Source organism: Leucopleurus acutus (genome assembly GCF_964270905.1).
Source record: "Leucopleurus acutus genome assembly, chromosome: 11".
Lineage (NCBI taxonomy): Eukaryota > Metazoa > Chordata > Mammalia > Artiodactyla > Delphinidae > Leucopleurus > Leucopleurus acutus.
The window spans coordinates 61,827,198-61,855,028 of record NC_139152.1 but is presented as its reverse complement, the minus strand read 5'-3'; the positions used below and the strand labels follow the sequence as shown (position 1 = coordinate 61,855,028).

General features: G+C 43.7%; 1 protein-coding gene and 1 long non-coding RNA gene across 2 annotated transcripts; one reads left to right on the top strand and one right to left on the bottom strand.

The window, feature by feature from the left end:
- Positions 1–8,208: 8,208 nt before the first annotated feature.
- PHLDA1 (pleckstrin homology like domain family A member 1) lies at positions 8,209–10,863 on the top strand (the record flags this gene model as incomplete). Its single annotated transcript, XM_082850695.1, has 2 exons — positions 8,209–9,374; positions 9,817–10,863. One exon carries the CDS (start codon positions 8,209–8,211, stop codon positions 9,346–9,348), a length of 1,140 nt encoding a protein of 379 aa, XP_082706821.1. The 3' UTR covers positions 9,349–9,374; positions 9,817–10,863.
- A 12,363-nt stretch (positions 10,864–23,226) lies between these two features.
- LOC309969185 lies at positions 23,227–27,247 on the bottom strand. The gene is made up of 3 exons (XR_014326617.1): positions 27,163–27,247; positions 26,668–26,840; positions 23,227–23,669 (listed from the first exon to the last, which is right to left on the bottom strand). It is a non-coding gene; the product is annotated as an uncharacterized lncRNA (long non-coding RNA).
- Positions 27,248–27,831: the final 584 nt, after the last annotated feature.

Below are 27,831 nucleotides of genomic sequence, written 5' to 3'. Positions count from 1 at the left end.
CTAATATTGCATAAAAAAGCCACTCCCCACACTTAAAGCATCAACAAGATTTATTTTTGCCGACTGTGCTTGGGTAGTTCATTTCTGCTCTACTGAGCATCATCGGGGCAGCTTTGAAGGATGGGGCCTAGAATCATCTGAAGGCTCTTCATGCGCAGGTGGTCAGTGCTGGATGAGACTTCAGCTGGGCTGTGGCTAGAGCGCCACCTAGACTTTGTTTCACAGCATGGTGGCTGGGTTCCAAGAATTAGGCAAAGTTTTATCCTACCCTGGGAAGTCATCACTTCTGTACTCTGTTGGTTATAGTCAAAGCCACCAGGGTTTAATGGGAGAGGACTCTGCATCTTGCTGGAGGAATGATAAAGTTTGGGGAAGGTGAGAGGAACTGGAATCTTGTAGTGGCCACAGTTTGTCTTCGGAAAATACAGTTAGCTATAATAGTATTGATAAAACAAAGGCTACAATAGTTTCCCAAAATGAAACATCAGGAAAGGTTAAATTATATATTGTATGCCTGTTTATGGAGAAAGAATGTTTTACTTTATCATACTGGAATCTTATCATTTGAATTTGTCTGGACAATTGAGATTACCAAATGTACACCTAATTAGCTCACTCTGATCATTAAAATGTCAGGCTTGATTAGTAAAAGAACCTTAAATGGTAAGTATACGATGACCATTAAGTACGTATTTCTTTTCAAAGGTTGGGTATATTACATAGTTTGGGGTTCAGAAGAAAGCTTCATTGCTGTACTGTTTGTATTTCAGACTAGGTGGGACTTTGCATTATAAATCTTAATCAGCGTTAAAGAAAAACACCCAAATGTGTATTCAGCCATTTAAGGTAATAGAAATAATGTTTTATTTAATCTTAATACTTGTTTGAAAATGGTAATTATTCCCTCTCGACATGTAAGGGTAAAAGGTAAATAACAGGGCTGCCCAGCTGATCTTTGTTGGAGTCAAGTGTTTGATGTCAGCTGTTTTGGCCTCTGTCAGTGCTCGCACCTGCTCTGAGAGCTTCATCCTCTGCTTTGTTTTCCTTGACATATGGCTTCCACCTTTAAAGTTGCTTTATTGTCTGAAATGGCTGCTGCCACTCTTACCCATTATTTGCAGGTTTTAGGCAGCAGGTGGGGCTGAAGGACGCAAAAGACTCCTGGCATCCAACCATCTTTAGAGATGGGCTTACGATTTGTGCTTTCAGCACAAAAGTCGGGCTGCTTAATATAGTAGACCCTGGGTAGAACAAAGGCTGGGATCGCAGCCACATCAGCCATGCATGCTGAAGAACTTCAGGTTTAGAAAAGGGTTTAGGATATCCTGGAAAACGGGAGGCAAACAGCTGCATTTCAGAAATAAGTAAACCAGTTCCAGAAAGGTGATTTAGGAATACAGCCTGAAGATGAATTCCGATTGGAGTCTTATCCATCTTCCGGGTTTTTCGCTTTTCCTTACATGATAATCTTTCCCAGAGCCCCTGCATACACAAGTGAAGTTGAGACAATGACTTAAGCAAAAGTGTAAATAGAATCTCATTAGAAGCAAGAACTGCTAAATGTTCCAGTTTCTGATCTGTTAAAGGAGGCCGATTGTTGAATAGTTTGTAGTCATGAGTTGTGTGGCGATTTTGTTGCCTCTAACCCGGGGCCTTGCTTTTCCTGATAGGTTTAGTGGCAGTGTGGAAGCTTGCCATAAAAAGGTTTCCTGGGTTCTATCTTTGGTAAAAGTGTTCCTCCATCTTTCTGGGCCTGGCCACCCTGCAGAATTCTTTTATTCCATCTCTTTTATTCCTTGGTTCTCTGTCAGCTGTCATCTGTGATGCACCCTCCACCCTGCAATCTTGGTCTTTGAAACCTGAGTTCCTCTTCTTAAGTAACCTTGCCATTTACAGCAGCACCCAAGCAAGTTTATCATACCACCTGTTTTCCTGTATCTTTGAATTTTTGGAAGGAATTCTCTATACTCACTGCTTTTACTTTTCTTCCTCTACCACCTAAAAAAGGCCTTTGCTTATTTACTGATTTATTCATTTTTTTGCAGGTGTCAATGATCAAACTGAAGTCTGTTCTCAGACTGTGTGCTATGTTGTAAAAGAAGACTGCAAAAGAGGGAGTTTCCCCATGTATTCTAGTCCCTTAAAAGGAGAGATTTGCCCACTGGCTATCCGTCAGATACTTGAGTTGCAAGCAACAGGAGCATTTACCTAGTTTGAGTAGAAGTAGATTTAGGATATTAGGTGTTTATGGGCTCTTACTGGAAGGCAGAGGCTTGGATGCTAATCTGCCAGGGCAGTGCTCAAAGTAAACCTGCAAACAAGTTTACCAGTGCTTCCACTGTCAGTCACTGAAGTACCTGGTGTTTCTCTACTGCCATCCCTGAAGGCCCGGAAGTCAAAGTATCAGTACAGTGTTGCCTGCTCAAATGTTACTGAGGTTTAGGAAAAGCAAAAACAGCACAAAGTAGGTAAGTGACGAGCTCACTTAGGGTTGAGTGGAAGGAGCGTCTAAATTGCAAGGGCAGGTAGGGCTTTACATTTCTGTGGAGGGCTTTTCATGCTAGAGTAAGGAGTTGAGATGTTCTCTTATGTGAATAGGAGGAAACCGAAAATTTTCTGTCATAATTTAGGAATGGAAGTGGTAGCAGTGCAGTGTATTAGTGTGGATTCAAGTGGTTGGGCTGTTACAAGAGCACGAATGAGAGAAATGAGAACCTAAAGTTAGGCTGTTGGCACAATAGAAAGGACAGAGACAGCTGATTGACAGTGCTTGATCTGTAAACGGGTTGTAATAGCCGTGTTTTGAACACTTCTCAATTCTCAGTTGCTCTAAGCTGTGTTATACAAATTGGTCACTAGGAGGCACAGTTCATCAACTTCAGGCGAAAAGGAAGGCAGCTAGAGGGACGCATCTGTGAAGAAAAACAGTTCTGTATTCAGTTGAAGAGTTGTTAACCTTTTCAACTCAGCATTTTGGAAATAAGAATCTTTATAAAATATTTTTACTGAATAGAATTTTTAAAAATGAAGAGATGAATGGCTAAGAAGTCTAAATTGCAGTCTGAACACAGACCTTCATGCACTAATGAAGGTGACCTGACTTGTATTTTCATGATTACTTGGCTTTTAACTATTTCTTTAAAGACATTTGAACTTTATCCAAATCTTTAATAATGATATTTTTCATGAGTTTCTACTTTATATTGCAAATTAGGAAGTTTATAGATTAAAAGTTTTACAATCTTGTAATCAAGTTGTAAATGAAAGTAAACACTTTATAACTTTCTAACTTCTGTTCAATGTCTTTAAGCCAGTATTAATGAACTTCTAAGCAGGTATCGGCCAACTAAGAGAAAATTCTATCAATTCAGTTCCATTACTGTGTTGTGTTTTTTTTTTTTTTTTTTGATTACTCTTACTAGCAAGCAATAGGATGATGTATAAATACCTCTCAGTATTAAGCTGCATGCTGCTCAGGAAAAGGAAGGTTTGTAGGACGTATTTTTAGATAGCATTTATAGACTATAGTAGCATTTAAAGTTCAGAGAGGCCTAGCATGTATAGTTGTTAATTCAATTTTTTGAATATCACCAGGGCTTCCCTGGTGGCGCAGTGGTTGGGAATCCGCCTGCCAATGCAGGGGACGCGGGTTTGAGCCCTGGGCTGGGAAGATCCCACATGCCTCAGAGCAGCTGGGCCCGTGTGCCACAGCTGCTGAGCTTGCGCTCTGGAGCCTGCAAGCCACGGCAACTGAGCCCCTAGTGCCACGGCTGCTGAAACCCGTGCTCCTAGAGCCCATGCTCGCAACAGGAGAAGCCACCTCAGTGGGAGGCCCACACACCGCGGCAACAGGGACCCAACGCAGCCAAAAGTAAACTTATTAAAAAAAAAAACTATTACCAAATACATGTATTGGTATGGCAAGTTTTAGAAGTCTTTTCATAAATTCTTATTACAGTTTGAAAACTTTAAAAAGTAGGATGCATTATGAAAAATCTGTCAAGCATTTGAAGACATTGATTTTCTTTTTATGACAGATGTGGGCTTTTGAGTCTTAAAATTTCTACATATGTTGAGCTCCTGTGTGCCAAGAAATGTATTAGGTGATCGGGACACATCAAAACAATGATTTTTGACCTCTTGGAAGAACTGACATACTCTAGTAATGGGAACAGAAATAAGCAATAGGAATTATAAATTATTCAGTTATGTTAGGAGGTAATACATGCTATGGGAAAAATTAAGGGAAATTGGGTGGTTGCAGTTTTAGAGTGATTAGGAAAGCCCTCATTGAGATGACATTTGAGCAGAGACTTGAAGAAAGTGATTGGAATGTCTTAAATAGATTATAATATAGATGATAAGACAACAAGGGTAGAATTAGGGAGGCAAAGTTCAGAGGCCATGGCAGTATTTCAGGGGAGAGATTATCAGGGTGGTGATGAAGTGGAGAGAAATGGACAGAATATAGATATGGTTTGAAGGCATAACCGTTGGGATTTCTTGACTCAATTTGTGGATTGGGTACTGGAAAGCAAGTAAAGGATTTTTGCAAGGCAGGCATGCTTCTAAACATTTGCCGTCCTGGGGTAGGAGTGCAATGGAGACGCCAGTGATTAAATATTTTAAAGTTTTGTTCAATGAAGATATGTCCCACACTACTATCCTGCCAAATACACCTTCACAAGTACCTGGAGGTCCAGGTTTGAAATTCAGATCCTTAAAACTCCTGTGCCAGAAGCTTCCTTGTGAGGAAGCTGATCCTCTGCCTGTGTCCCACTTTCCTTGTCTTCCCATTCCTGCCTCTGAATTGTATGGCAAGGGGCCTCCTGCACGTTTGTGTGGACATTCCTAGCCTGCATGTTCAAAATCTGTCCACCTGCCTTACACACCAGTGCACACAATGGTCATGTAATACTCTGAAATAGCCAAGGTCATTTAGGCAGGGTATTTGGAGTGAGTACCTGGAGTATAGTCTAGAACAAGTATGAGTTCCAGATAGGCATGTAGTACTGGCTCTTCAAAGCACAGGGCTCCTTTTGTCTTGTTCTAAGGGCAGTACTGCTGCAAGGGTTTTGGCCTGAACAACTGTACAGATAGAATTGCCATCACCTCAGAGGGGGATTGCAGGTAAGTAGAACAGGTCAGGGTGAGGAGGTAAGTTTGGGAGTGCGTATATTCTGGTTCTCTAATAGACACCCAAATAGTACTGTAGAGAAAGGGAAAAGGAAAAAATTCAATTTACAGTAACAGTGGCCTGGAATATATAAAAACTGAAGGGTATTTTTCATTACAGCCATTCTAACCAGCTAAGGCTCTTTAACAAACCATGAACTTTGACTTCAGACCCTTACTGAACCAGTTCTACCCAGGCATTTGTTTTAACCAGTCATATATAAGCCTATGGACTCCATCCTATCCAGCATGCTGTTTTTTATTCGCAAAAGCTCCATGAACCCTGCTTTCTATGATCGAAAATCCCCTCAGACTTCTCCCTCTAGCGAACTACTCAGTGCATGTCTTCACCAGTATGTGTTCCCTTGCCTGGGGGTGTTATTTTTTAACTTTGGGTAGTCTGTTTTATTCTTTGGCAACAAGCGCTTGGATATAAATTTGGGAGTCTTGGGCATATAGATCTTATTGAAAATAATAAGACTGGATGAGATCAAGGGAGTGAGTGTAGATAAAAACCAAGGGCTGAGCTTTGGGGCACTCAAAAGATTGGAAAGAGGAGGAACCTGTAGAGGAGACAGACAATGACCAGGGAGGTGGAAGGAAAGCTAAGTGGTGTCCTCGAAGCCAGTGAAGAACTGTCCTAGAGCAGAAGATGATCACCTCTCAGATGCTGCTGATAGACAACTTGATGCAGCTGGCCATAATATACACTTTGACTTAAGCCTTGTTAGTGACTTGTTAGCTAGCTTTCTAAACTTTAGTAATTTTTAAGTGACATTCGTAGGTTTTCATTATCTACAACTGAAGTTGTGGGGTTTTTTTGGGGGGGGGGGCAGTTATTTCCTGTAATTCATTTTCTGCGAATTTGTCTTAAAAATGGTAATATGGCCATTTTTGTGAGTTGGTGGTGACTGGTGAAATTAAAAGCAAAGTTGTCACCTATCTACAAGATTCCTATATTATACTACTGAGAGTTCCAATAATCAGTTGCACTATGGTTGGAGAAGGCAAACTGTATACTTCTGAGCTGTTCACAAAGTCACTAAGTTGTGAAATACCCAACTGGAAATTCTGAGTTTTTAAGTCTCTAATTATAACAAGTGCTTTTGAAAATCGTGCTGCTGGTTGTTCAGACATTGTGAAGTAGCTTAGATAGAATGCATTTGTTGCGTCCTGATAAACTGCAGAAGGATAGAAACACCAAATGTTGCGTTTCTCAAGAAAATGGCTTGGGCTTCCAGAATACATCTTAATGTTTTACCCAGTTTGGTTTGTATAGTATCAATTTTCCATATGAAATGTCTTTCCCAACTACACCTGCCCTCAGAGACTCTGAATTACACATTTAAAGGAAGTATCCTTTCTAAATGAGCTGAAGAATGGCATTCTGTTAAAAAGATGAACAGCTGGTCATGTGGAAATTCTCTGGAATGCTCACTTGTCCTGCAAAGGCAGGGGAAAAACTGAGACGTTAGGTGCAGTGTTTGTCATTCATTGGTATACAGAATTTTTTAAAAAGTCACCTTCTTAAAATGTAATCATGTAAAGAAATCTTTACATGACTTTGCCTTTCTCCTTAAAAGACTAATCCATCAACAATGTGAAGGCCCTGAGAGCCCACTAAGTGCAATTCAGTGGGTCTCAGGATTGTGCTGGAATTGTCCCATTTGCCGAAACATTGTTCCTTATATTAAGATTCAGGACCCTCCCGTGTTTAAAAGTTATCCTTTGTTCTCGATTACCTTGGGATAAACCTGGAATTTCTTAAGCGTGACACACAAGGAATTTGAATCTTGCTCCGCTCTCCAAGCTCGTCTCTCACTTCTTCCCCTTTGAATTCTTTGTACCAGCCTGATGAAACTACAGATGAGCTAAGCTCTCCCTTCTTCCTTCTTGAGTTCAAGTAGCAGCCTTTCCTCTTACCTTGGCCAACTCTGACTTATCCACCCCTGCTTTATTTCTTCTTTGTGTAATTCTTCGTATTTTCAGGGTCGGTACATAGTTGGGGTTCTCTGTTTACTTAATACATTTCCCCCAAGAGATTTGGTCTCGGCTTAGGCTCTTTATTCTGCCTTGTTTCCCAGAATTTCTGTAGAAATTGTTTAAATGGAGTAGGAGGGAGCTAGGGGCGAGTACCGCATTACTTTCCCCAGGTTACAGATAAATGAGATTCCAAAAGATCTGACCCGTTTGGCGTTTGCAAAGAGAGGGACCCGCGGAGGCTAGCCTGCCGTTTGGAAGGCTAAACTGCCTTAAAGTGTTGGGACCGGGCATTACCTGAATTTGTCGTTAGAGTTGAATTACTGTTATGAGCTATTGCGGGCTGTACGGATGGGTCAAGAAGGAAGCTAGAGCGCTCGTGTCACGGGTAAAGATAGGCAGTGCCTGCGCTCCTGGCTCGAGAAAAGGAAGGCGAGATGCCATCCGAAGTGGTCCTCTTCCTCTATCCCTTCCAAACGGGACAGACGGTAGCGCTGTTGCTTTAACAATCGCCCCTTCGGCTCCAAGAAGAGCTAGTTAGTGACCGTAAGCGAATGTGAGTGTAAAGACACCGTGTCCTCTCGGCCTTTGTGGACTAAGATGTTTACGTAGTGTCCGGGGGAGGCACGCTTCCACGGGACTCCGCGGCTCGCGAGCCTCACCCCCAGGCTCCTTGCTCGCCCAGGCAGCGCGAATCCCCAGGGCTGGGTTCCCGAGGGCAGAGGGTCAGCTTGGCGTACCAGGCACTGTCTGCTAGCTGTACCCGTCCTCGCAGCCCCATCCTCATTTTCTGAGGCTGTTAGCAGAAAGCCCCACCGGGAGGAGAGGCGGGACGGCTGGGGATGGCCTCTCAGCGCCCTCTGCGCCTCGGCATCCTTTGCTGGCCATCTCGGGCGCCCTCGGCTGTGGCGCCCGGCGGAGGAGAGGAGTTTCCGGGGCTCGGGTCCCTGCAGCCATCCCGGGGAAGGAGCGCGGAAGCGAGTGGGCGGCGAGAGGCGGAGCAAGGGACGCGGGGGGCGTGGACGCGGCCGGCTTTGGAAAGGCCCCAAGTTAATGAGGCGTGCGCCGGCGGCGGAGTGCCTTTCGGAGCTGGGCTTTCCCCCGCGGCGCGGGCGCCAGGAGCCGCCTTTTCCGCTGGGTGTCACTCGGGGGTGGGGGGGATGGCCCATTCAAAAGCGCCGCGAGGGGGCCCGGCCAGAGCCCTTCAGTGAGCGCTCGCAAGAGGACGGCAGAGGCCCGGCGGCTCGCAGCTCCCGGACCTTGTGGCGCATCAGGACGCGGCTGCCCTGCTGCTCGGACCCCGAGGAACCGCCGCAGCCGCCGCCGCCGCTCTGCTTCCTGCGCGTTAGCCTCTTCTGCGCGCTCCGGGCGGGCGGCCGCGGGAGCTGTTGGGGCGAGGACGGCGCGCGGCTGCTGCTGCCCCCCCGGGCCCGGGCGGCTGGAAGAGGAGAGGCCGAGCCGAGCGGCGTCCCCCCCTATGCCGGGAGGATGTTGGAGAGCAGCGGCTGCAAGGCGCTGAAGGAGGGTGTGTTGGAGAAGCGCAGCGACGGGTTGCTGCAGCTCTGGAAGAAAAAGTGCTGTATCCTCACTGAGGAGGGGCTGCTGCTCATCCCGCCCAAACAGCTGCAACACCAGCAGCAGCAGCCCGGGCAGGGGCCGGTCGAGCCATCCCAACCCGGAGGCCCCGCTGTGGGCAGCCTCGAGCCGCCCGTCAAGCTGAAGGAATTGCACTTTTCCAACATGAAGACCGTGGACTGCGTGGAGCGCAAAGGCAAGTATATGTACTTCACTGTGGTGATGGCCGAGGGCAAGGAAATCGACTTTCGGTGCCCGCAGGACCAGGGCTGGAACGCGGAGATCACGCTTCAGATGGTGCAGTACAAGAATCGTCAGGCCATCCTGGCGGTCAAGTCCACGCGGCAGAAGCAGCAGCACCTGGTCCAGCAGCAGCCGCCGCAGCCGCAGCTTCAGCCCCAGTCCCACCCCCAAGCCCCTCCGCAGCCGCAGCCCCAACCCAAGCCCCAGCCGCAGCCGCAGCCCCAACCCAAGCCCCAGCCGCAGCCGCAGCCGCAGCCGCTCCATCCGTATCCGCATCCGCACTTGCGTTCGCACCCACATCCGCACCCGCACCCACTACCGCTCTCGCAGCCGCACGGCCACCGGCTTCTCCGTAGCACCTCGAACTCTGCCTGAAGAGGGCAGCACCCGAGCCAGACGAGGTAAGGTCTCGGCAGCTCGGCTCCCGAGGGAGGTTCCGAGGAGTGGGGCTGGGGGTGGTAGCAGTAGGAAGCCTTTTCCCTGGTTCGGATCTTGGGTGGAAAAATGAGAAATTAATGCAGGTTTCTGGGAGGAGGAAAGAAGGGAACAAGCTGGAGCCAGGAGAGGCGGGGCAGAGAGGGGAGGGTGCGGGGTTCGGGCCGCGCAGGAAGTTCTCCTGATCGCCCGCCCGCCCGCCCACGCTGACCCACGCGTGTTCACTGGTGCGCTCCCCAGCGACGCCGCAGCTTCTCTCCTTGTCACCAGCGCCACTTGAGTGTGTCTGGGGACTCGAGGGAGCGACCCCGGTGTCCTTCTGAGCTCGCTTTGTCCACGGGACAGGCCCGAAGAGAACTGGGTCTTGTAGGAGTCCGAGCCACTTCAATCCTTGTCATTTCTTTCCAGGTTGTGAGGACTTGAGGAAGTGGGACACGCACCTTTCTATTGTCTTCACTTGGATCGAAAACAAAACAGTCGCCCCGCCCGCACCAGACCAAGTAGTTTGGACAGAATACGACCGATAACTTGGCGATTCCTCTTAGTTTTTCTGCATACTCTTCATCACAATGCAGGAAATGATTTCGAGTCCAGAAGGCTTTATTTATGAACCTTTGAGAGGATCTTCCAGTATGGTGGACCTTTTAGGAGCGATGATGTACTGTAATGTTATTTTAATGTATTTTGATTTATGATTATTTATTAGTTTTTTTTAAAATGCTTGTTCTGAGACATTTCTGAATGTAGGCCATTTTCCAAAAAAGAAACTTTATTTTCAAAAACCTATTCCCTAGTAAGTTCTAATCTTGGGAAAGAAGAAAGTAAAAGGGCGGTGAAGGGGAACACATCAAGAATTCATTTTCAGAAGGTCTGATACTTAAATGTTATACCAGGTGGTTGAAATTAAACTCTGTGATACTACGTGGAGTTTTCTTTCTTTTTTTTTTTCTTTTGAGTTTTTTTTCCTTTGACATATATTTTGTGTAGAATGGAAGTTTAAAGAAGCTAAACGTTCAGAATTGTGTAATTATAAAAATCGAATTGCTTTTTCTAAAAGGAAATCAGTAGTAATGATAGCTGATTCAGAGTATTTCAAACATAACCCAACTGATGGCAAGATGATCATATCCTGAATATACAAAGGAGGGCTGGGTCTGCTGTAGGAAAAGGCTTTCTTAGATTATCTATGTGTGAAGGGTTTAATAAGGAGTTTTCTATGATTTCTGAGTATGAATGCATTAGGTGTTTCATTTCAAAAAACATAGTGGGGGAAAAGAATTATTCCACTTGTTTGAGAGAACATTTGTGCTCTTAGCCACAATAGAGATTACCCTTCTCCAAGAGCTTTGCACACTTGATGTGAACCACATTTTCTGGCCCTTTTACTTTGTTCTAGAATCATATTCTATCTAGAATCTCATAGTTTAAATAAAATACAGTTTGTAAATATTTCAAGGGACTAGGAGTCATAGCTTTTTGTTTTCATTCTGAGAATAATGTTGATCAGAGACACCAGCTGTTTTGCTTTTTATTGCCCTGTGAGAAATCCAAGGGTTATATGTTTTGTTGTTAGGTTAGCTAAACTCAGAAATTGAAAAAGGAAGGACTGGATAAACACTGGATTTGCAGTAAGAAAACAACCCCAGTCTTGTTTTAGCAGCGACTTGTTCAGGAGTCTGGGGGGTTGTTGGTGGGGCGGGGGGAGGTGGGGGAAGAGCATGTGCTTTTAAAGGTAGAACAAACCCTCTTCTGTGTTAAATGAAAAGGATGGTCAAAGTCCACAAGGGCAGATGCTACTTAAGTTTAAAAAGAGCCCATAGATGCTACCAAATCCTCTTACGGCTGAAAATCACTTCCTATCTGCCTAGCTTTACTAACGGGTCTCTGTTTTCCATCATCTTTTCTGCAAAGTCTTGATCAGTATTTTTCCAGCTTCCAAATTGGAATGGTCAGTATTGGGCCACTGCTAAGTTCTGTAGTCAAGAAATGAAAATAGAATTTCATGCTAGAGATATCTTTATTCTCCCTCCATCTGAAAAGGAGTTTCAAGGTCAAATTACTTCTCAGTGCAATATTTAAATGATGAAAATTTGAGATCATAACTCAAATCCAAAAAGTGGTGGGGGAAATAAAAGTCAACCAAATGGCAAGCAGAATTTAAGTGGACTCCCACTTGCAGAGGCTAAGTTGTAGTTGTGAAAAAATGTATATAGGATGGGCATCTCAGAGAGCAGATCTCAAGAGTTCTTAAGTCAAGTTCGGTTTGGTTTCTTTGGAACCACTGCTGTGCTTTTTAATAATGCCTCATTGTACTGTCATTTTAATACATGCAGATCATGTAACCCCAATTAACCCACAGCTTTTTTTTTCCAGATGGTAGGATTTTTCTTTCAAATTCTCATGCTATAAAAAAATTAAAATCCATACCAAATAGTTTTAAAATTAAGATTCTTGTAGGCTTTTAAAGGCACTTGTATGTTGTTAGCTTACATACCGGCTAGGTAGTATTGTCAAAAAAAAGTATGCCCAGGCTCCCTCGTGGCTGCTAGAATTTTTTTTCTTTCTCACAATGGCTCTGGTTTGTAATGTGGCCACCGGAATCATGGTTCCTTGTATTATCTTTCCACAGTCCTTAGTCCTTGCTCTGCTGTGATATTTATACTGAGTTGACCCTCTTAGTGACTCTCTAGTCTGAACCCCTCTTAGCATTTAACTGTGAAACCTCAGAAATTAGAAAGGAGAGGAGTAGGATGGGATTTTGTTTTTATTTAACACTTATTATGGCTTAATAATTTTTCCAGCAGAACAACAACAAAAAACGAGCATACTTAACAATACTCAGCAAAACAAAATACAAATGCAAATCATTAATGTGTTGGTGGCTCTATTCTACCTGTAAGAAAATGATACAAACCACCTAGGGTATTCTGAGGCCTGACAAATCACCTCATGGAGAAAGGTGATTCTTCTTTCAACCCAAGAAAGGGAAGAAGGAGAGGAGAGGTCCAGTAGAAAACCCACCCCTTAAATAAACATAAAATGTAAAAAGTTGGACAATTAAAAGGAATGTCCCATCTGGAAACTGAACTTTTTGTCTTTGAACTTGTGTTGGCACCAAGCCTCTTACACAGCGAGTTCAATGACTATCTGTTGGGACAAATGAAAGAAGGAAAAAATGTCTAACTCCCCAGCACCCAGGAGGGTGATTTCTGTGGCCTCACACAGTGCTTCCTTCTTTACTTGCTCTCATGCCATTCCCTGAGGACAGCTACCACTGGGACCGGCTATGCATCATGACGGAACTCCTTGGACATACTTTCTTAGTGGAGATCCACATGGATCTGCGTATGCCCTACGGGGAGTGCTGAGGTCAGAGAGCAAATGGCTATAAAGGGCCCTTTCAAAATGAACATTTCCCTCAGAGGAAGGGGGATTCTCTCATCATGTAGAAATCAAACCAACTTTATAACTTCATTTCACGTATTTTTTTCAATGGAGGTTAAAAAAAAAGAACGAAGCCCAGTTGTTGCTTAAAAGAGCTCCTCTTAACACATTAGCACCGTTAGGAAGTCTGGCTTAAGCTGAGAGGCCCGTTTTAATGCTGTATTGCTCTCATATTCTAAACACTATTTCTCTTAAAGACTCTTCATTCAAGTCTGACACTATATGAGTTGTTGCCAGTGTGTGGGTTCAAACACATCACTTGTTTTCTGTCCCCAGGGAGAGTGATTTGGTTTTAGCTTGGCTCCAAGTGTTTACAGTGTCATGTTCAGTGGCAGGTTTACAAGAGGGATCTAAGACTTGAATGAAACTGGAGCAATCTCTAGAAAATAGAGCTTTGTAGGATGACGATGGGCTTGTGAACATTCGTTTTCCTCTTTTTTTTGTAAATGTCAAACTAATTCGTTTTTGCTTTACCAGTAAAATGCCCTCAGTAGAATAAAATTTAAATTTGGGAATTATAGAGCTCGATGAATCCATCAGTGATTCTTTCAAGAGAAATACACCTATTTACCTAAAACAACCTAAGATGTATTAATTGTGGAATTGGGTTGGATGGGTTTTTAAGAACTATTTTCTAAATTCTTGACACAGTTTAAAGGGTGATTTCCCCCCCCCTTTTTTTTTGCGGTACGCGGGCCTCTCTGCCGCGGCCTCTCCCGTTGCTGAGCACAGGCTCCGGACGCGCAGGTCCAGCAGCCATGGCCCACGGGCCCAGCCGCTCCGCGGCATGTGGGATCTTCCCAGACCGGGGCACGAACCCGTGTCCCCTGCATTGGCAGGCAGACTCTCAACCACTGCGCCACCAGGGAAGCCCTAAAGGGTGAATTTTGATCTGCGGTGCCGAACAGCCAATCCAGATTTACCTAAGATTGGATGACAAAGTGATCTGTGACTTTGTTGGCAGGACTCCATCTGTCAGATGGAGTAAAGGATCCAACAGTGTTTCCTAGAAAGGTCATTATTGTCCAATGAAGGAAGCAGAAGGGCCCTGGACCATTAGATGCAGCTGCATAAAAAATACCTGTTCTGAAGCTGGCCTGCTGGTGATCAGCTGGGTGGTGGGGAAGCAGATTTTAACAACAGGTGGTCCTTCCAGACCATTGTATTTATTTTGAGAAGAAAGATAAAACAATTGTCTGTTACATTCCCCTGTCAACCTTCTGCTTAAAATTTCAGAATATGCAAATACGAGCTTTGAAAAGCAAGCGTCACCATGTACCAAATGCTTTCAAACTATCACATTTGTGAACTTAACTGGTCATCATTTGTGTAAATATGTCCCTTAAATGATTTTGGAGAGATGTGATTTATTTTTCGTATTTTCGAAATGTATTCCATTTCAAATAAAGTATCTGTCAAGATGACTGACCTGTGGACCTTTTGAAGGCCTTGTTCACCAGTCACGTGCGCTGCGTGTACCTGTGGGAGCAATGTTCTAAAGGGCTTGGGCATTGTAAAGGCCGTGACCACTCTGGGAAGAAAAAGATGATCTTTTGAGGTTGGAAATTTATTTTAAAAATTACCTGGTCATTTTGAATATAGGGTATAGAATTTCACTCAGGTTATTTGGTGAAATAATTATTGCTTTTTGAATGCTAATGAATTTGAGTTGAATTTTTCCATAGTGCCCAGAGGAATAGAAATGGCCCCTAGTGAATTAGCTTGGAGGCAATTCCTTCTTGAATTCCAGAGAGATTTGAGTCCTCCTAGGTCCATTGAGAGGGTGAGGCCTTGACTCTAGGAGAATCATCTTTCAAGCGGGTATCTATAAAGCTTCCTGTTTTGCGTTGAGAGCAGGAGACTCGATTCTTTTTTCTTTTTAAATAATATTTATTTATTTAGGATGCGCCACATCTTAGTTGCAGCACGCGGGACCTTTAGTTGTTGTGGCATGCAGACTCTTAGTTGCTGCATGCATGCGGGATCTAATTCCCCTGTCAAGGGAATGAACCCGGGCCCCCTGCATTGGGAGCACGAACACAGAGTCTCACCCGCTGGACCACCGGGTAAGTCCCGAGACTCGATTCTTTAAAGGAATATACCATATCTTTACTTACAATTTCCATTGACATCTAAAAGTGTTTAAATCTTCAAAGACTTTAAAATAGGAAATTTGAAGGCATTTTTTAATCTCTTAACATAGTCTCACATTGAGAGCTTTATTACTTTACTGTTTTTGTTTGGTTTTGTTTTCTTTTTTCATTTGTCCTACTTGGTTATGTGGAGGTTTTCTTGCCCTTTCGGAAGTCTGAGGTCTTCTGCCAGCGTTCAGCAGATGTTCTGTGCAGATCCTTCCACTTGTAGATGTATTTTTTATGTATTTGTGGGAGGGGGTGAGCTTCATGTCCTACTCCTCCGCCATCTTGATTCCTCCCCTGTTTGGTTTGGTTTTTAAAGAAGAAATGAAATCTGAGAAGACAAATTACTGCCGTTGTGAGGGAATTTCAGGGGAACAATGTGAAATAAATGTGTGAAGCAGGCGGTAAAGCAGGGTTGGTAAGAGTCAGGATTTGTGAGTACATGGGTTCAAGTCCCAGTTCCACCACTTACAGGCCATGTAGAGCCTGAGTTACTTAACTTCTTAGAAACTCAATTTCCTTCTCTGTAAAATGGAGTTAATAAAGGTTCCCACTTTCTGGTTATAGAGAAGATTTAATAAGTTAGTAAAAGTGCTTAGAACAGTGCCTGGTGTGGCTATGAAAGAAAGCTCCCGGTGTTTTAGGGCACATAAGCAGGTTTGGGGATCATTGTAACCATGTGAATATATAATATATGGTGTTTTAAAGCTATGAATTGTATTTTCTGATACCTCAGCACTTCTTTTAAATTGTAAGAACAGTATGATGGCAACATTCTTGTTTTCAACTTTGAAAAAAGACAAAAAAGGCATTATTTATAGTACTACTATTTTCGTTTGCTTATCACTTTCCAGTCTCCGTTCACATGCTTATGTATTTTAAGTGAGTTACAATGAAACAATCAGAATACTCATATATGCGTCTGGAGAGGATGCGGTGGTGTTCCACCCAGATTGCCACCTGAGGACAGAGAGGGTACTCAGTCCCCAGATATGAGACTGTTGGTGGCTGTCATGATGTCAGTTAGCCCTTTCCCTAGAATTGTCCTCAGCCTTGTCTCAGGGAGAGCTACCTTGCCCTAGGACATACCCGCTCCTTGGGTGCGATTGGTCTATGGGGAGTGGCTAAAGACCAGGCCCTGTTGTCTCAAGTCCGACAACTGTAAAGGGCCGTCCCAGCTCCAGTGCTCCCTGGAGAAGTGGCTGAGGCCTGTCTCAACAAGGAGGTGGCCTTGTAGTTCAACTCTCCCTCTGCCCAATCCTCTTTCCCTTGCTCCCTCACAGGTGAGGCTCTCAGGAACACCCCCCAAAACCTCCTGCAGTCAAACATCAGAGTGTCAAGAACCTGTTTCTCAGGGGATCTTGTCTATGACTCTGTGTGTGTGTGTGTGTGTGTATTTCCACCACCATGCTTCTGTAGGAAGGTTGGTGTGTTGGAAGGGGGTCTACAGCATAATGATTAACCTTATGCTTTAGAGTAGTTGCTCTCAACCTGGAGTGATTTTCTCCCCCAGGAGACTTTGACAATGTTTGGAGACATTATTGGTTTTCATAACTGGTGGTAGAGGTCAGGTATGCTGTTAAATATCCAACAATGCTCAGGACAGTCCTCCATAACAAAGAATTATGCAACCCAAAATGTTAGTAGTGCCAAGCTTGAGAAACCCTGCTTTAAAGTCAAAAAGTCTTGATTTTATTAGCTGAATTCCCTTGGGCGAGTGATGTAATTTAGCCTCAGTTTTCATGAGTAAAATGAAGACAGTGATTGTACCTGTCTCATGGAGTTGTGAATCCAAAATTAGGTAGTTAGCATAATGAGCTGTCACTGTTCCTGTCACAAAGTAAGCATTCAATACATGGTAGCTATCATCCTCATTATTATTTAAAGTGGTAATTTTAATGACAGTATAATATCCCATTGAGTCGACGTATTATTTCAGTCATTTGCCTGTTGTCATCTAGTGAGTTTCTGTTTTCATGCTGTTTTCAACACTCCTGCAATAAATATCTTCATGCATTCATCATATTGAGAAGAACGTGGACTTGGATTCTAGTTCTGACTTTGTCTAGTCTTTTGACATTAATCTCTGAGCCTAGTCTGTTCATTTGTAAGTGAGAATAACAGCCTTGCCCTTGGGGAGCTATTATGGACATACAGTGAAGTGGCAGTGAAATCTACATGAGTTCAAGTCCTAGAGCCACCATTTAACCACCTTACTCACAGTGAAGCATTATGTAAATGAAAATACTATTATCCGGATACCATTTTAAGAGGGGTTAGATACGATATCTATATATTTATTATACTTATCTAGATATAGATATTGTATGTGTGTATAAAACACATACGTGTATTCCAATCCAAATAATTTGGATTTAAGAAATAGGATGTTATCACAACTAGAAAAATAGCATCCAGTAATCCCTAGTTTTCTGTAGAACTTGAGCCAAATTTGTATTTAAGTGGAAGGAATCATATGAATACAACGTTACAACTGTCTAGAATCATTGACACAGAAAACCCTGAGTAATGAACTCACTGGCCACACGAATCTGTTCAGCAAGGTGTTCTTCGTTGCTTTGTTTCTTTCTCAAAGACCTTGTTGGGAACCTTCACCACATAGAAAGGCAATAAATGCCATGGCATGGGTGCTTTGACCCCTGGCCTTACCTGCCTACAAAGTGAGTCAGGTTATCAAAGATGGCACAGGTGGGGCAAGAGGGCTTTGAAGATTTAGATGCTCTAGGGTGGGCTATAGATGTAGGCAGGTCTCCTTGGTCTGAAGGTTGTTCTAAATCCGATTTTATTTTGAAGGGATTGTTAGGACCTGAGGACAGAAAGGACCGCTTTGTCACCCCTTGATGCAGAGTCACAACTGACTGCTCTGAGATAGGGTCCATGTGGGAGTCACTTGCTCCCTGCCCCGGGCATTCATCTGAAGTATTGGATGGTTAGTTAGATGCCAGAAATGAACACTTGAAAAAATAGTCGACGTGGTTATTTGCATGCTCTCAAACCCTGCCAAATTCATTTCTAACAGAGTGGGCAAACATACTCCATAGTCCTTTAAGACCTGACAACCTGTGCTTCTGAAGTAACTGATAAATGAGTATTCAACTACTGTACAGAAAGCAACAGGAAATGACTCTTGAGGAGTTTCAAAGTTTTAATTAAGTCACTGTCCTCCTTTGGCTTTCTCCTGAAGCTGAGAGTTCATCCAGTTCAGTTCCTATTGAAGCTGACAGTTCAGTTATGTTGCAAGTATTTTGAACTCTGCTGTGACAGATTCTACCGAGTGGTGTGGCTTACCCTGTCAGGGCTGACTCATCACCTCAAAAGAGCAAACCGGCTTTGTGAGTCATCACAGTCAAAGAGGCCAAACTTGTAATAGTTTTAGGCATATTCTCTTTCTAGTTTTTAGCTGCTGGAGAGATGTTCATTTTTACAAAGCTTGGTTCCAGTTTTTAAACACATACCTGTCTTTAATGATCCTTCCAAGTAATTCCCAGTATCTATACATTTGTGGGTATGTACATCTATGTATGTATATATGTGTGTGTGTGTGTATTTGTACATACATATACACTTTTCTCGCTAGTAATGTTCATGGCCCGTGAAGGTGGGATGGTCAGTTTTTCTGTTGTGGAACTTGACATCTGAAGGATTTGAAACTACTGAGCAGAGCTGGCTTCCTCAGAGCTTGGAGCATCCTGCTCTGAGGGTTAGCCCCACCCTGCCTAAACCACTATTACAAAGCAGTGGTCTGTGGTGGTGCCAGATCCCCTTTGTAATTTCCTGTTGCCGTGTTTCGACACCACCACTGGAGGGAATGACGGGTCTCTGTGGGAGACGATTCGGTGACTTAGTCTTAGTTTCTTACAGCAAAGGAGATCCTTAAGGTAGACAACAGTGTGAGTTGTGTTTGCAGGCGTGAGAGTGAATCTTATCCTTGCCACAATGCACTGGCTCACTATAGAATAATTGTAATTATTGCCTAGGGTTCTAGTTAAAATCCCTGATGCCTGTAAAAAGTGCCGCATAGCTACCACAAGACCTGAGCTGCGTGGCTGTCTTGACAGCTTGTGGACCCTGGTTTGTATTTGCTTTCTATACAGTGGTAAGCAGTAATACCTCTTCTCTACCTGTATAAATGGTAAGTTGAGATCAGAGCTGAAAACAGAATTTTAGGAGCTTTGATAAAGTCTCATTCATCTCTCCCTTTTCTGCAGAGGAGAAAAACAAAGCTAAGAGGGCCAGCGACCTGCCCCCGGTCACACAGCCAATTAAACTCAAAGACAGGATTAGAACCCAAATCCGGCTCCCTTGATCCTTAATTAATGCTCTTTCCACTGTGGCACTACTTTATAAGGCTTGGAAGATAGTTTATGTAAATTCAAGGTGTTATTCTTGCAAATAATCACTCGAAGTATTCAGACATCACCTCTCTTCCTCCCCAAAATATAAATTTTTACTTAAATTATATAAACTGTCTTAAGGGGTTTATAGATATTGAAAATAAGCTGTTTAATTCTGTTATTTTTTAAAATAAATTATTTTATTTATTTATTTTTGGCTGTGTTGGGTCTTCGTTGCTTCGTGCGGGCTTTCTCTAGTTGCGGCGAGTGGGGGCTGCTCTTCATTGTGGTGCACGGACTTCTCATTGTAGTGGCTTCTTGTTGCGGAGCATGGGCTCTAGGCCCGGGGGCTCCAGTAGTTGTGGTGTGCAGGCTCAGTAGTTGTGGCATACGGGCTTAGTTGCTCTGCGGCATGTAGGGGTCTTCCCGGACCGGGGCTTGAACCCGCGTCTCCTGCATTGGCAGACGGATTCTTAACCACTGCGCCACCAGGGAAGCCCAATTCTACTGTTTTAAAACGTGCTTTGTGACTTAGTCTTTCCAAATATAATCCATGTGGGTTAAAAGAAACCTTAAGCAGGAAGAAAATTCACAAAAGAAAGCAATATTTTGAAATGGGCATATTTTAAAATACAGTTGTTAGAATATATTCTTTTTCAAAAATATTTTGAAAATCATTTATTTAGAACCTGGGCTAAAAAACTGCTTGCAGTTTATTTTATCACCTGGCTCCTAAAATATTCATGGAATGTTTCTGGTGTTACTAGTCACCTCCACATACCCCCCAGGTCTTGAAATTATCTCTGGAGCTGAGAAGTTGAAATGATTTTAATGTTTATACGGGTACTTGAGGAAATAGCTCACTGGCTTTTCTAGCTTCTCTGTGTAGGTGTCAGGAGAAATATTCCTTGAAACATGTTTATGGAGGGTAATAGATCCATAGGTATCCATGAAATGCTAATAGGTCGGGTGGTAAAACTGGTTGCTGCCCTTCCAGGGAATTAGGTGAATGTAATTCACATAGCCCAGAATTCAATCATAAATAACAGTTTATGACCTACCTAGGACACGAAATACCCCAAACTAGACAACTTGGACAAGATTTCAGAATTTGTAACCTTTAATGAGATGACAGGGGAGAAAAAAAGGGGAGGGATCCCTAATACGTGTATGTACTCCAGAATCCAGTAAACAGGCTTTTAATTCAAAATTATGTATGCACCCCGGGTGACGCCATTATTTCCTCTTACGTAAAATGACCTTTTACAGGACTTCATTCATAGCACTTGGCTCCGGAGTCACAGCATTTGTCACAAGGCAGCGGGTTGCCTGCTTGTTCTTATGCAAGTGATGACTGGGACGGCTTGATAGAGGGTGATGCTGACAGCCTCTCTCTGACGGCAGATTGTCAGCATTCCTGACCCGGGCACTCCAAGAGCCTGGGAAAACACGTTGATTTCAACGTGGCTTTAAAAAAACAATATCCAGTTGAACCAAATGACTGCATAAAATAGGTACACAGAGCAGATTTTTTTTTTTTTTTTTTTTTTTTTTTGCGGTACGCGGGCCTCCCACTGTTGTGGCCTCTCCCGTTGCGGAGCACAGCCTCCGGACGCGCAGGCTCAGCGGCCATGGCTCACGGGCCCAGCCGCTCCGCGGCATGTGGGATCTTCCCGGACCGGGGCACGAACCGGTGTCCCCTGCATCGGCAGGCTGACTCCCAACCACTGCGCCACGAGGGAAGCCCCCACAGAGCAGTTTTGTGGGATTAGCTGGTTCTTGGTGCCCCTAAACAAATTCATGATGATGTTGGTATCATAATCAGGGTACCCTCTTATTTATATGCATTTATTTAACTTGACATATAAAATCAAAACTCTTACTTCAAATTTATTGCACAGAAATTGACCAACAGAACAGGAATGAGAGACAAAGAGTGTTTGTGAATTCGAAATATGGAAAGAATCAGATCTGAAATGGGAGGGTGTGAGTTATAAAGGTTGGCAAGAGGATTCCACCCTCCTGATAAGCAAGGCAGGGGGACCCAGGCAGGCCTGGGAAGTGAAGAGATCTTGCAGGAAAATGGAGGGGAAAGGAAGACCTTTTTCTAAAAAACTTCTTCAATTCTTGCTTTCCCCAAGTAGCAATGAATGTTTCTGTTTTTCTCAGGATGTTAAGTTCCTATGGACCTTTGATTAAGAACACTACGTTTTAAAAAATGAAAATATTTTAGAGGAAAAGGGGAGTGAAGAATTAAGCTTTCTTCTCGCTTTTGAAGACTTTGTTTCTTCTCTAAGTGGGTCTCTGAAAAAGGAAATTAACACAGAATAAAGTGAAACTTCTGCGAGTTTTCTATAGGCTCAAAGCTCTTAAGAAACATTTTCTGTAATTTGATTTGAGTTTGAAAATATAATGAGGGGGCTATGTTCTAGTTGGGTGAGAATAGGACTGAGTTGACGCCCTGCATTCAATTTGTGCTTTTCCTGGAATTTCTTCTCTGTTCTTTCCGGAGGGGAAGGGCCGAAAAAGGACCATTCCAGGGCGCGGCGCTGGGCTTGCCACATTTGGGAGCGCCGCCTGAAGTTGGGCGCACAGCCTCCCGACGCCCTGCCGTTGGGCTGGTGGAGGCCGCAGCACTGCTAGGGTTGTATCAGTCCTCCTGTTTGCACTATTTCTTTTTGCGACCATGGCCCCGCCTTAAGTATTTCTAATTAAGAAACAAAACCTCAGGAAACCGAAACTTAACCAGCCGCTCTCGCTTCTGTAATTACGCTTGCTGACCCCCCCCCCCCGCAACCGTCCAACCAATCGGCGACTAGTGTCTCTGTTTAAAAGTCAACCAATCGGCGACTAGTGTCTCTGTTTAAAAGTCAACCAATCGGCGACTAGTGTCTTTGTTTAAAAGTCAACCAATCGGCGACTAGTGTCTCTGTTTAAAAGTCAACCAATCGGCGACTGTATTTGTACCGGTCTATAAAAGAGCTGTACTAAACTCCGCCAGGACCTCTTAGCGTCACCGGCAACGAGTGCGCGGAGGTCCAGGTTCGAACCTGCAATAAATGACCCTTGCCGTTTGGCTTTGACTCTCGACTCTGGTGGTCTTGTGGAGGGGCCTCGCGACCTTGGGCATTTCAATAACAGTCATTAGACTATTTCCTTCTAGATCCTAACCTTACAATAAGGAGTGTAGTGTACGGCAGTAATCATACCTCTCCCACAGGATTGATACGAGCAATTAATTCAGGCAAGGTACCTAAGTGCTTTATCCTAGTGCCAAGTTCATAGCAAGTGCTCCATAGAGAATGGCTACAATACCAATGAGTGCGAGGTGTGCGATGGGGCGTGTAAGACAGTTTTTGGGGCCAGAGGCCAGACTTTCCATGGTTTTTTGCACTTTTTTTTTTTGTAAAAAAAGATAATGTTTTATTAATAACACACTTTAACAAAACTGGTTGCTAATTCAGATATAAATAAAATATGTACTTTAAAATAAGAATTAGGAAATACAGACACCTATATAAAAATTGGAACTATTTCTTCAGGTTTTATCATATTAATAAGCCTGATTCTACTCAGCAGATTTAACTGAAAAATAAACTTAAAATTACTTTTTCTGTAAGTAGAAGGTGCTTTAAAAAAAAACTATGTGCAGGGCACAATGGCAGGCCTACAGGGATACAAATAAGAGTAAGTTGTAAGGTTTGCTCTCCAGGAGCTTACATCTGAAGCAAAGGGAAGATGAGACATAATCCTACCAGTGGTGTAGTACTAATCGTAGTACTTCATAGAGTATTAGTAATAGAAGTAGCAGCAACTAACATTAATTGGGTACTTACTAAATGCCAGGTCCTATACCACATGTTTCATATGGATTATTTTATTTATTTATTATAAAGATCAGAATTGGATTTGATTTGTATAACAGGTGATTCCAAATAAGTGTATTAAGATAAAGATTTACTTCTCTTTTATCTGAAAGACGTCTGGAGGTGGGTTGTCCAGAGCTGGTATGGTGACTTTTTGGACCCAGGCTCCTTTTATGTTTCTCGTCCACCATCCTTGGTGTACAGGGCTTGTATCCTTACAGTCCAAGATGGCTGCTGGAGTTCCAGACACTGTATCTGAGTGCTAGACAGGAAAAAAGAGGAACTGGGAATAGAGCAGAAGGGAACACCTTGGAGATAAAGAATTCTTTTTAGAGAAATTTTGGAGCCCCCATATGATGACTTCCAATTGCAGCTTATTTTCTGTCCAAAGTTGCAAGGAAGGCTGGAAATGTATTCTTTCAGCTGGGCACATTGCCATCCCAGACAAAGTCAGGGTTCTGTGAGCAAAGAAGAAGAGGAGAATGGTTATTGGGAAGGAAACTAGCAGTCTCTGCCATAGTTCTTATCACCTTCCAGTTAGTAGATAAGAAATTGAGGATTGAGAGTTGGAGAAATTTACCAGCAAATGGTGGGACTAGGATTGTCATCCAGGAGTCTAATTCCACTGCCTTTGTGTTTGACCCCGATGCAAACTGTGCCCATGTGCTGGCATGAAAATGCAAATAGACCTCTCACAGAGATGGGAAGATGCTTAGAAATATTAGCTTAAAGTCTTTTACATACTTTCACCATTCTTACTAAGGTCTTAACATTTTCCTTTCAAATATGGTACTGTTGTAATGATGTTCAATTGGTTCTTTCTTTTTTTTTTTCACTTGGTTCTTTTTTACATTTGAACAATTTAAATAGAACACAACTGATTTTTTTTTTTTTTTTTTTTGCGGTACGCGGGCCTCTCACTGTTGGGGCCTCTCCCGTTGCGGAGCACAGGCTCCGGACGCACAGGCTCAGCGGCCATGGCTCACCGGCCCAGCCGCTCCGCGGCATGTGGGATCTTCCCGGACCGGGGCACGAACCCGTGTCCCCTGCATCGGCAGGCGGACTCTCAACCACTGCGCCACCAGGGAAGCCCACAACTGATTTTTAAAACAGAAATACGTAGTTGCTTTCTGTGTCTTCATGTCGGAGTCATATTGACATTGGAGAGAGAGAAGAAAGATCTAAGGTTCTCAGGAATCTGGAGCTCTAAAGCTAGTCTCCATCAGTGGTGCTTTTCCAGCAGCCAGCTCTATCTATCACCGTTCATAGATTCCGTGACAAGATCCAAATCAGGGCAATAGAAGAAGAAATGCATACTTTTTATTCATGCTAAATAGGAGGCGTACCTTAGTGTTTTCGACCCTGAGAGTTTCTTATTCTTTAGGGAGTTCCTTCAAGGGTCAGCAAAGAGTAGAAAGAATCCTGGATTCTAGGCCTGGCTTGGCTGTTAACAAGCTGTGAGAGCCTAATTAGATGATTTTTGCCTCTCTGGATGTCAGTGTTTGGTTTTGTTTTGTTAAATTGAAGTATCGTTGATTTACAATGTTGAAAGAATGTATATATTCTTTTTCATATTCTTTTCCATTATGGTTTATTACAGGATATTGAATATAATTCCCTGTGCTATATAGTAGGCCCTTGTTGTTTATTTTATATATAGTAAGGACTTTAGTTTCCTCATCTTTCAAGTAAAGATGTCTCAATTGCTCCCTTTCAACTATAATATTTAAAATCCTTAGATATTTTTAGCCTCAGTTGCCTTTGGAAAAGAGTACAGACTTTGCATTTGGAGGACATGAGTTTGACTCTTAGTTTAGCCCCTCATAAACTGTGTGACTTTGCACAAGTCACCTAGTGTTTTTGAACTTCAGCTTCTTCACCTGTCATATGGGAATAATGAAACCTGTCCCACAGAGCTATTGTGAGGGTTGAAATAAATAATATACGTGAAAGCACTTTTCACAGTAGCAGATGATCACTAAATGTGCTCAATAAATATGTCATTAACACATACTAGCTCTTCCTTTTTAAGTGCTTAATGCTCAATATCTACTTTATACCAAAATAAAGAAGAGAGAGAGAGAGAGTTTTTATGTCCTCTCTGCATTGGGAGAGACAAAAAAGGAAGGGGTTTACAGTTTGTACCCATAGATCAAAAAATGTTTCTTTTCAGTTCATCTAGTGAGTTTAGATACAACACCAAAGACCTCTTTCCCCACTGGGAAGCCTGTGTCTATTCAGGCGAAACATCTAGGAAGAGTTTGTCTCCAGTGTCTGCTAAAGAGCATCCCTGTCTCATGACCTCTTCATTTCAGTCCCTGGAACCACAGACAGCAAAAATCTCTAACAACTTACAAAACCATCTGTCTTTATTCTGTGCTTTATCCCGCTCCTTCCTTTGGGAAAAAGAGAACTACAACAAGGCATGCTACTCTGGGGGGTTTTGGTTTTGGTTTTGTTGTTTTGACAGCCCAATGTGCCTTCAACTCAACCTCTTCCGACTCCTATCCAATGAAAACCCAATGGTACAACGAGATCTACTGATCGGAGTGATGACAGATACTAAATGATCCAACTACCTGATTACACTCTAAGGTTGGAATGTATTCTCACATGATCTAGAATTATTTTCTTCTCCATGGCCTGAAATGAAAATGGGTGCTTCTGAATGATTTGATGTAGGCAGAAAATGTGTTTAAGCTGAATCTTCTATTACTTTGAACACACTAATGAGCTGCATTTTACTTCAGTAATGTAACCAGGGAGAATAACGATTGAGGGAGTAACACAAATTGAACAATAATAGTTGCTATTTTCCGAGCATTTATTTTATGACAGGTTCTTTATCATAACAGTGCTATGAGGTGTAGGTAATTATCTCCCTTTTACTGATAAGAAAACAGAAGCTGAGGGAAGTTAAGTAAATCCCCAAGATCAGAAGACAATGATACGGGACTACCCTGGTAGCACAGTGGTTGGGAGTCCACCTGCCAGTGCGGGGGATAAGGGTTCAAGTCCTGGTCCGGGAAGATCCCACATGCAGTGGGGCAGCTGGGCCCATGCGCCACAGCTACTGAGCCTGTGCTCTAGAGCCCGTGAGCCACAACTACTGAGTCCGTGTGCCACAACTGCTGAAGCCCGTGTGCCTAGAGCCTGTGCTCTGCAACAAGAGAAACCACCGCAATGAGAAGCCCGCGCACGCAACGAAGAGTAGCCTCCGCTCTCTGCAACTAGAGAAAGCCCGCACACAGCAACGAAGACCCAACGCAGCCAAAAAAAATAAATAAATAAATAGAAAAATTTAGGAAAAAATATATATTTTTGCAAAACTAAATAAATAAATATAAAGAAGTCAATGATGCAGATCTGGGAGACTCCAGAGGCCCTTAAGCCTTCCACAACTTCCAGCCCTTCAGAGTGAGAGCAATGGGGGAGTCCAAGCCCAGCAGGACTCACCTTCCTCAGGGAGAGTGGGGCCTGGCAGACGGCAGCTTCATGGCCACTGTGACTTTCTGGAGGAGAGTACCTTGTCATAGGCCATCCCACAGTTTGCAGATTCTCTCCCCAGACCACCCTGCCAAGCAGTCTGTGTTCTCTGAAGGCATCATTTTATTTTTGGAATGACGAGGCTGTGGATCAATGGGAAAAGACATAAAGACTAGTTTCACTTAGCATTTATTCAAGAAAAACACATGCCTTTATAAGGAATGGAATGGATGACTTGTCTTCCAACTGCAACGACAAGGATTACTTCCTTGTCATCCCAGAGACCCCCACCTTGCCAAGGCTCAACCTTGGGCCATAACCGAGGAAAACATGTGAATCACGGTGAACGGAAAGTCTGGTGGACAACTGTCCAGCCAATGGAGTGAGGACACCGGCACAGGATCCAAGCAGAAGGGAGCTCAAATCGAGGCAGGGGGATGGGGACTCAAGAGCTGGTCTACTCACCACTCAGCCTTCACCTGGTTCCCACCATCACTTGATTTCATTAGATTTTTTTTTTTTTTGTAATTTGTCAACGTCTCCTCTGGCCCTCTTGCTTCTCCCTTTCTAAGATAAGCACTTTGAGGGTCTTTGTGGCATCGCAGATGTGATGCTGTCCTGTAGCCCCTCCTTCTCTGGCTCTCATCTGACTGCATCCTACCCACAGGCAGGTGCTCCGGCCACAGTGATGTCACTGGGAGACCCCTGAGGTCGGTTTCCACCAGCTCCTTCATGGTTCCTGGGCACTACTGGGTTCAGGCCTAACCCTCAGGGCCCAGGAGGTGAAGGCAGTGCTGCCACCCATACAGAAGGGGTGATGAGGCTCAGTGTGGGAGCACAGAGCCATCTCCTTCCAGCTTTGTGTCTCATTTGCCTTTAGAGACCGCGCGGAGCCTTGGATCCGAGCTGCCCCTCAGTCTGCAGGCTGAAGGCGTAGGCTAAGGCTTTGGAATACATGTTGCTCCCCAGGTCTGAGAGCCAACTGCTTGCCCTAAAGGACACCTTCCGTCTCCCTTTGGGAGGAGGTGGGGGGGTGTGGAAGACGTTTTCTTAGGAGGATGAGTTTTCTAAGGAATGTAGAAGTTATAGAAAGGGCAGAGATGTGAAAAGCAGGACGGACTTTGCCAGGAAGCA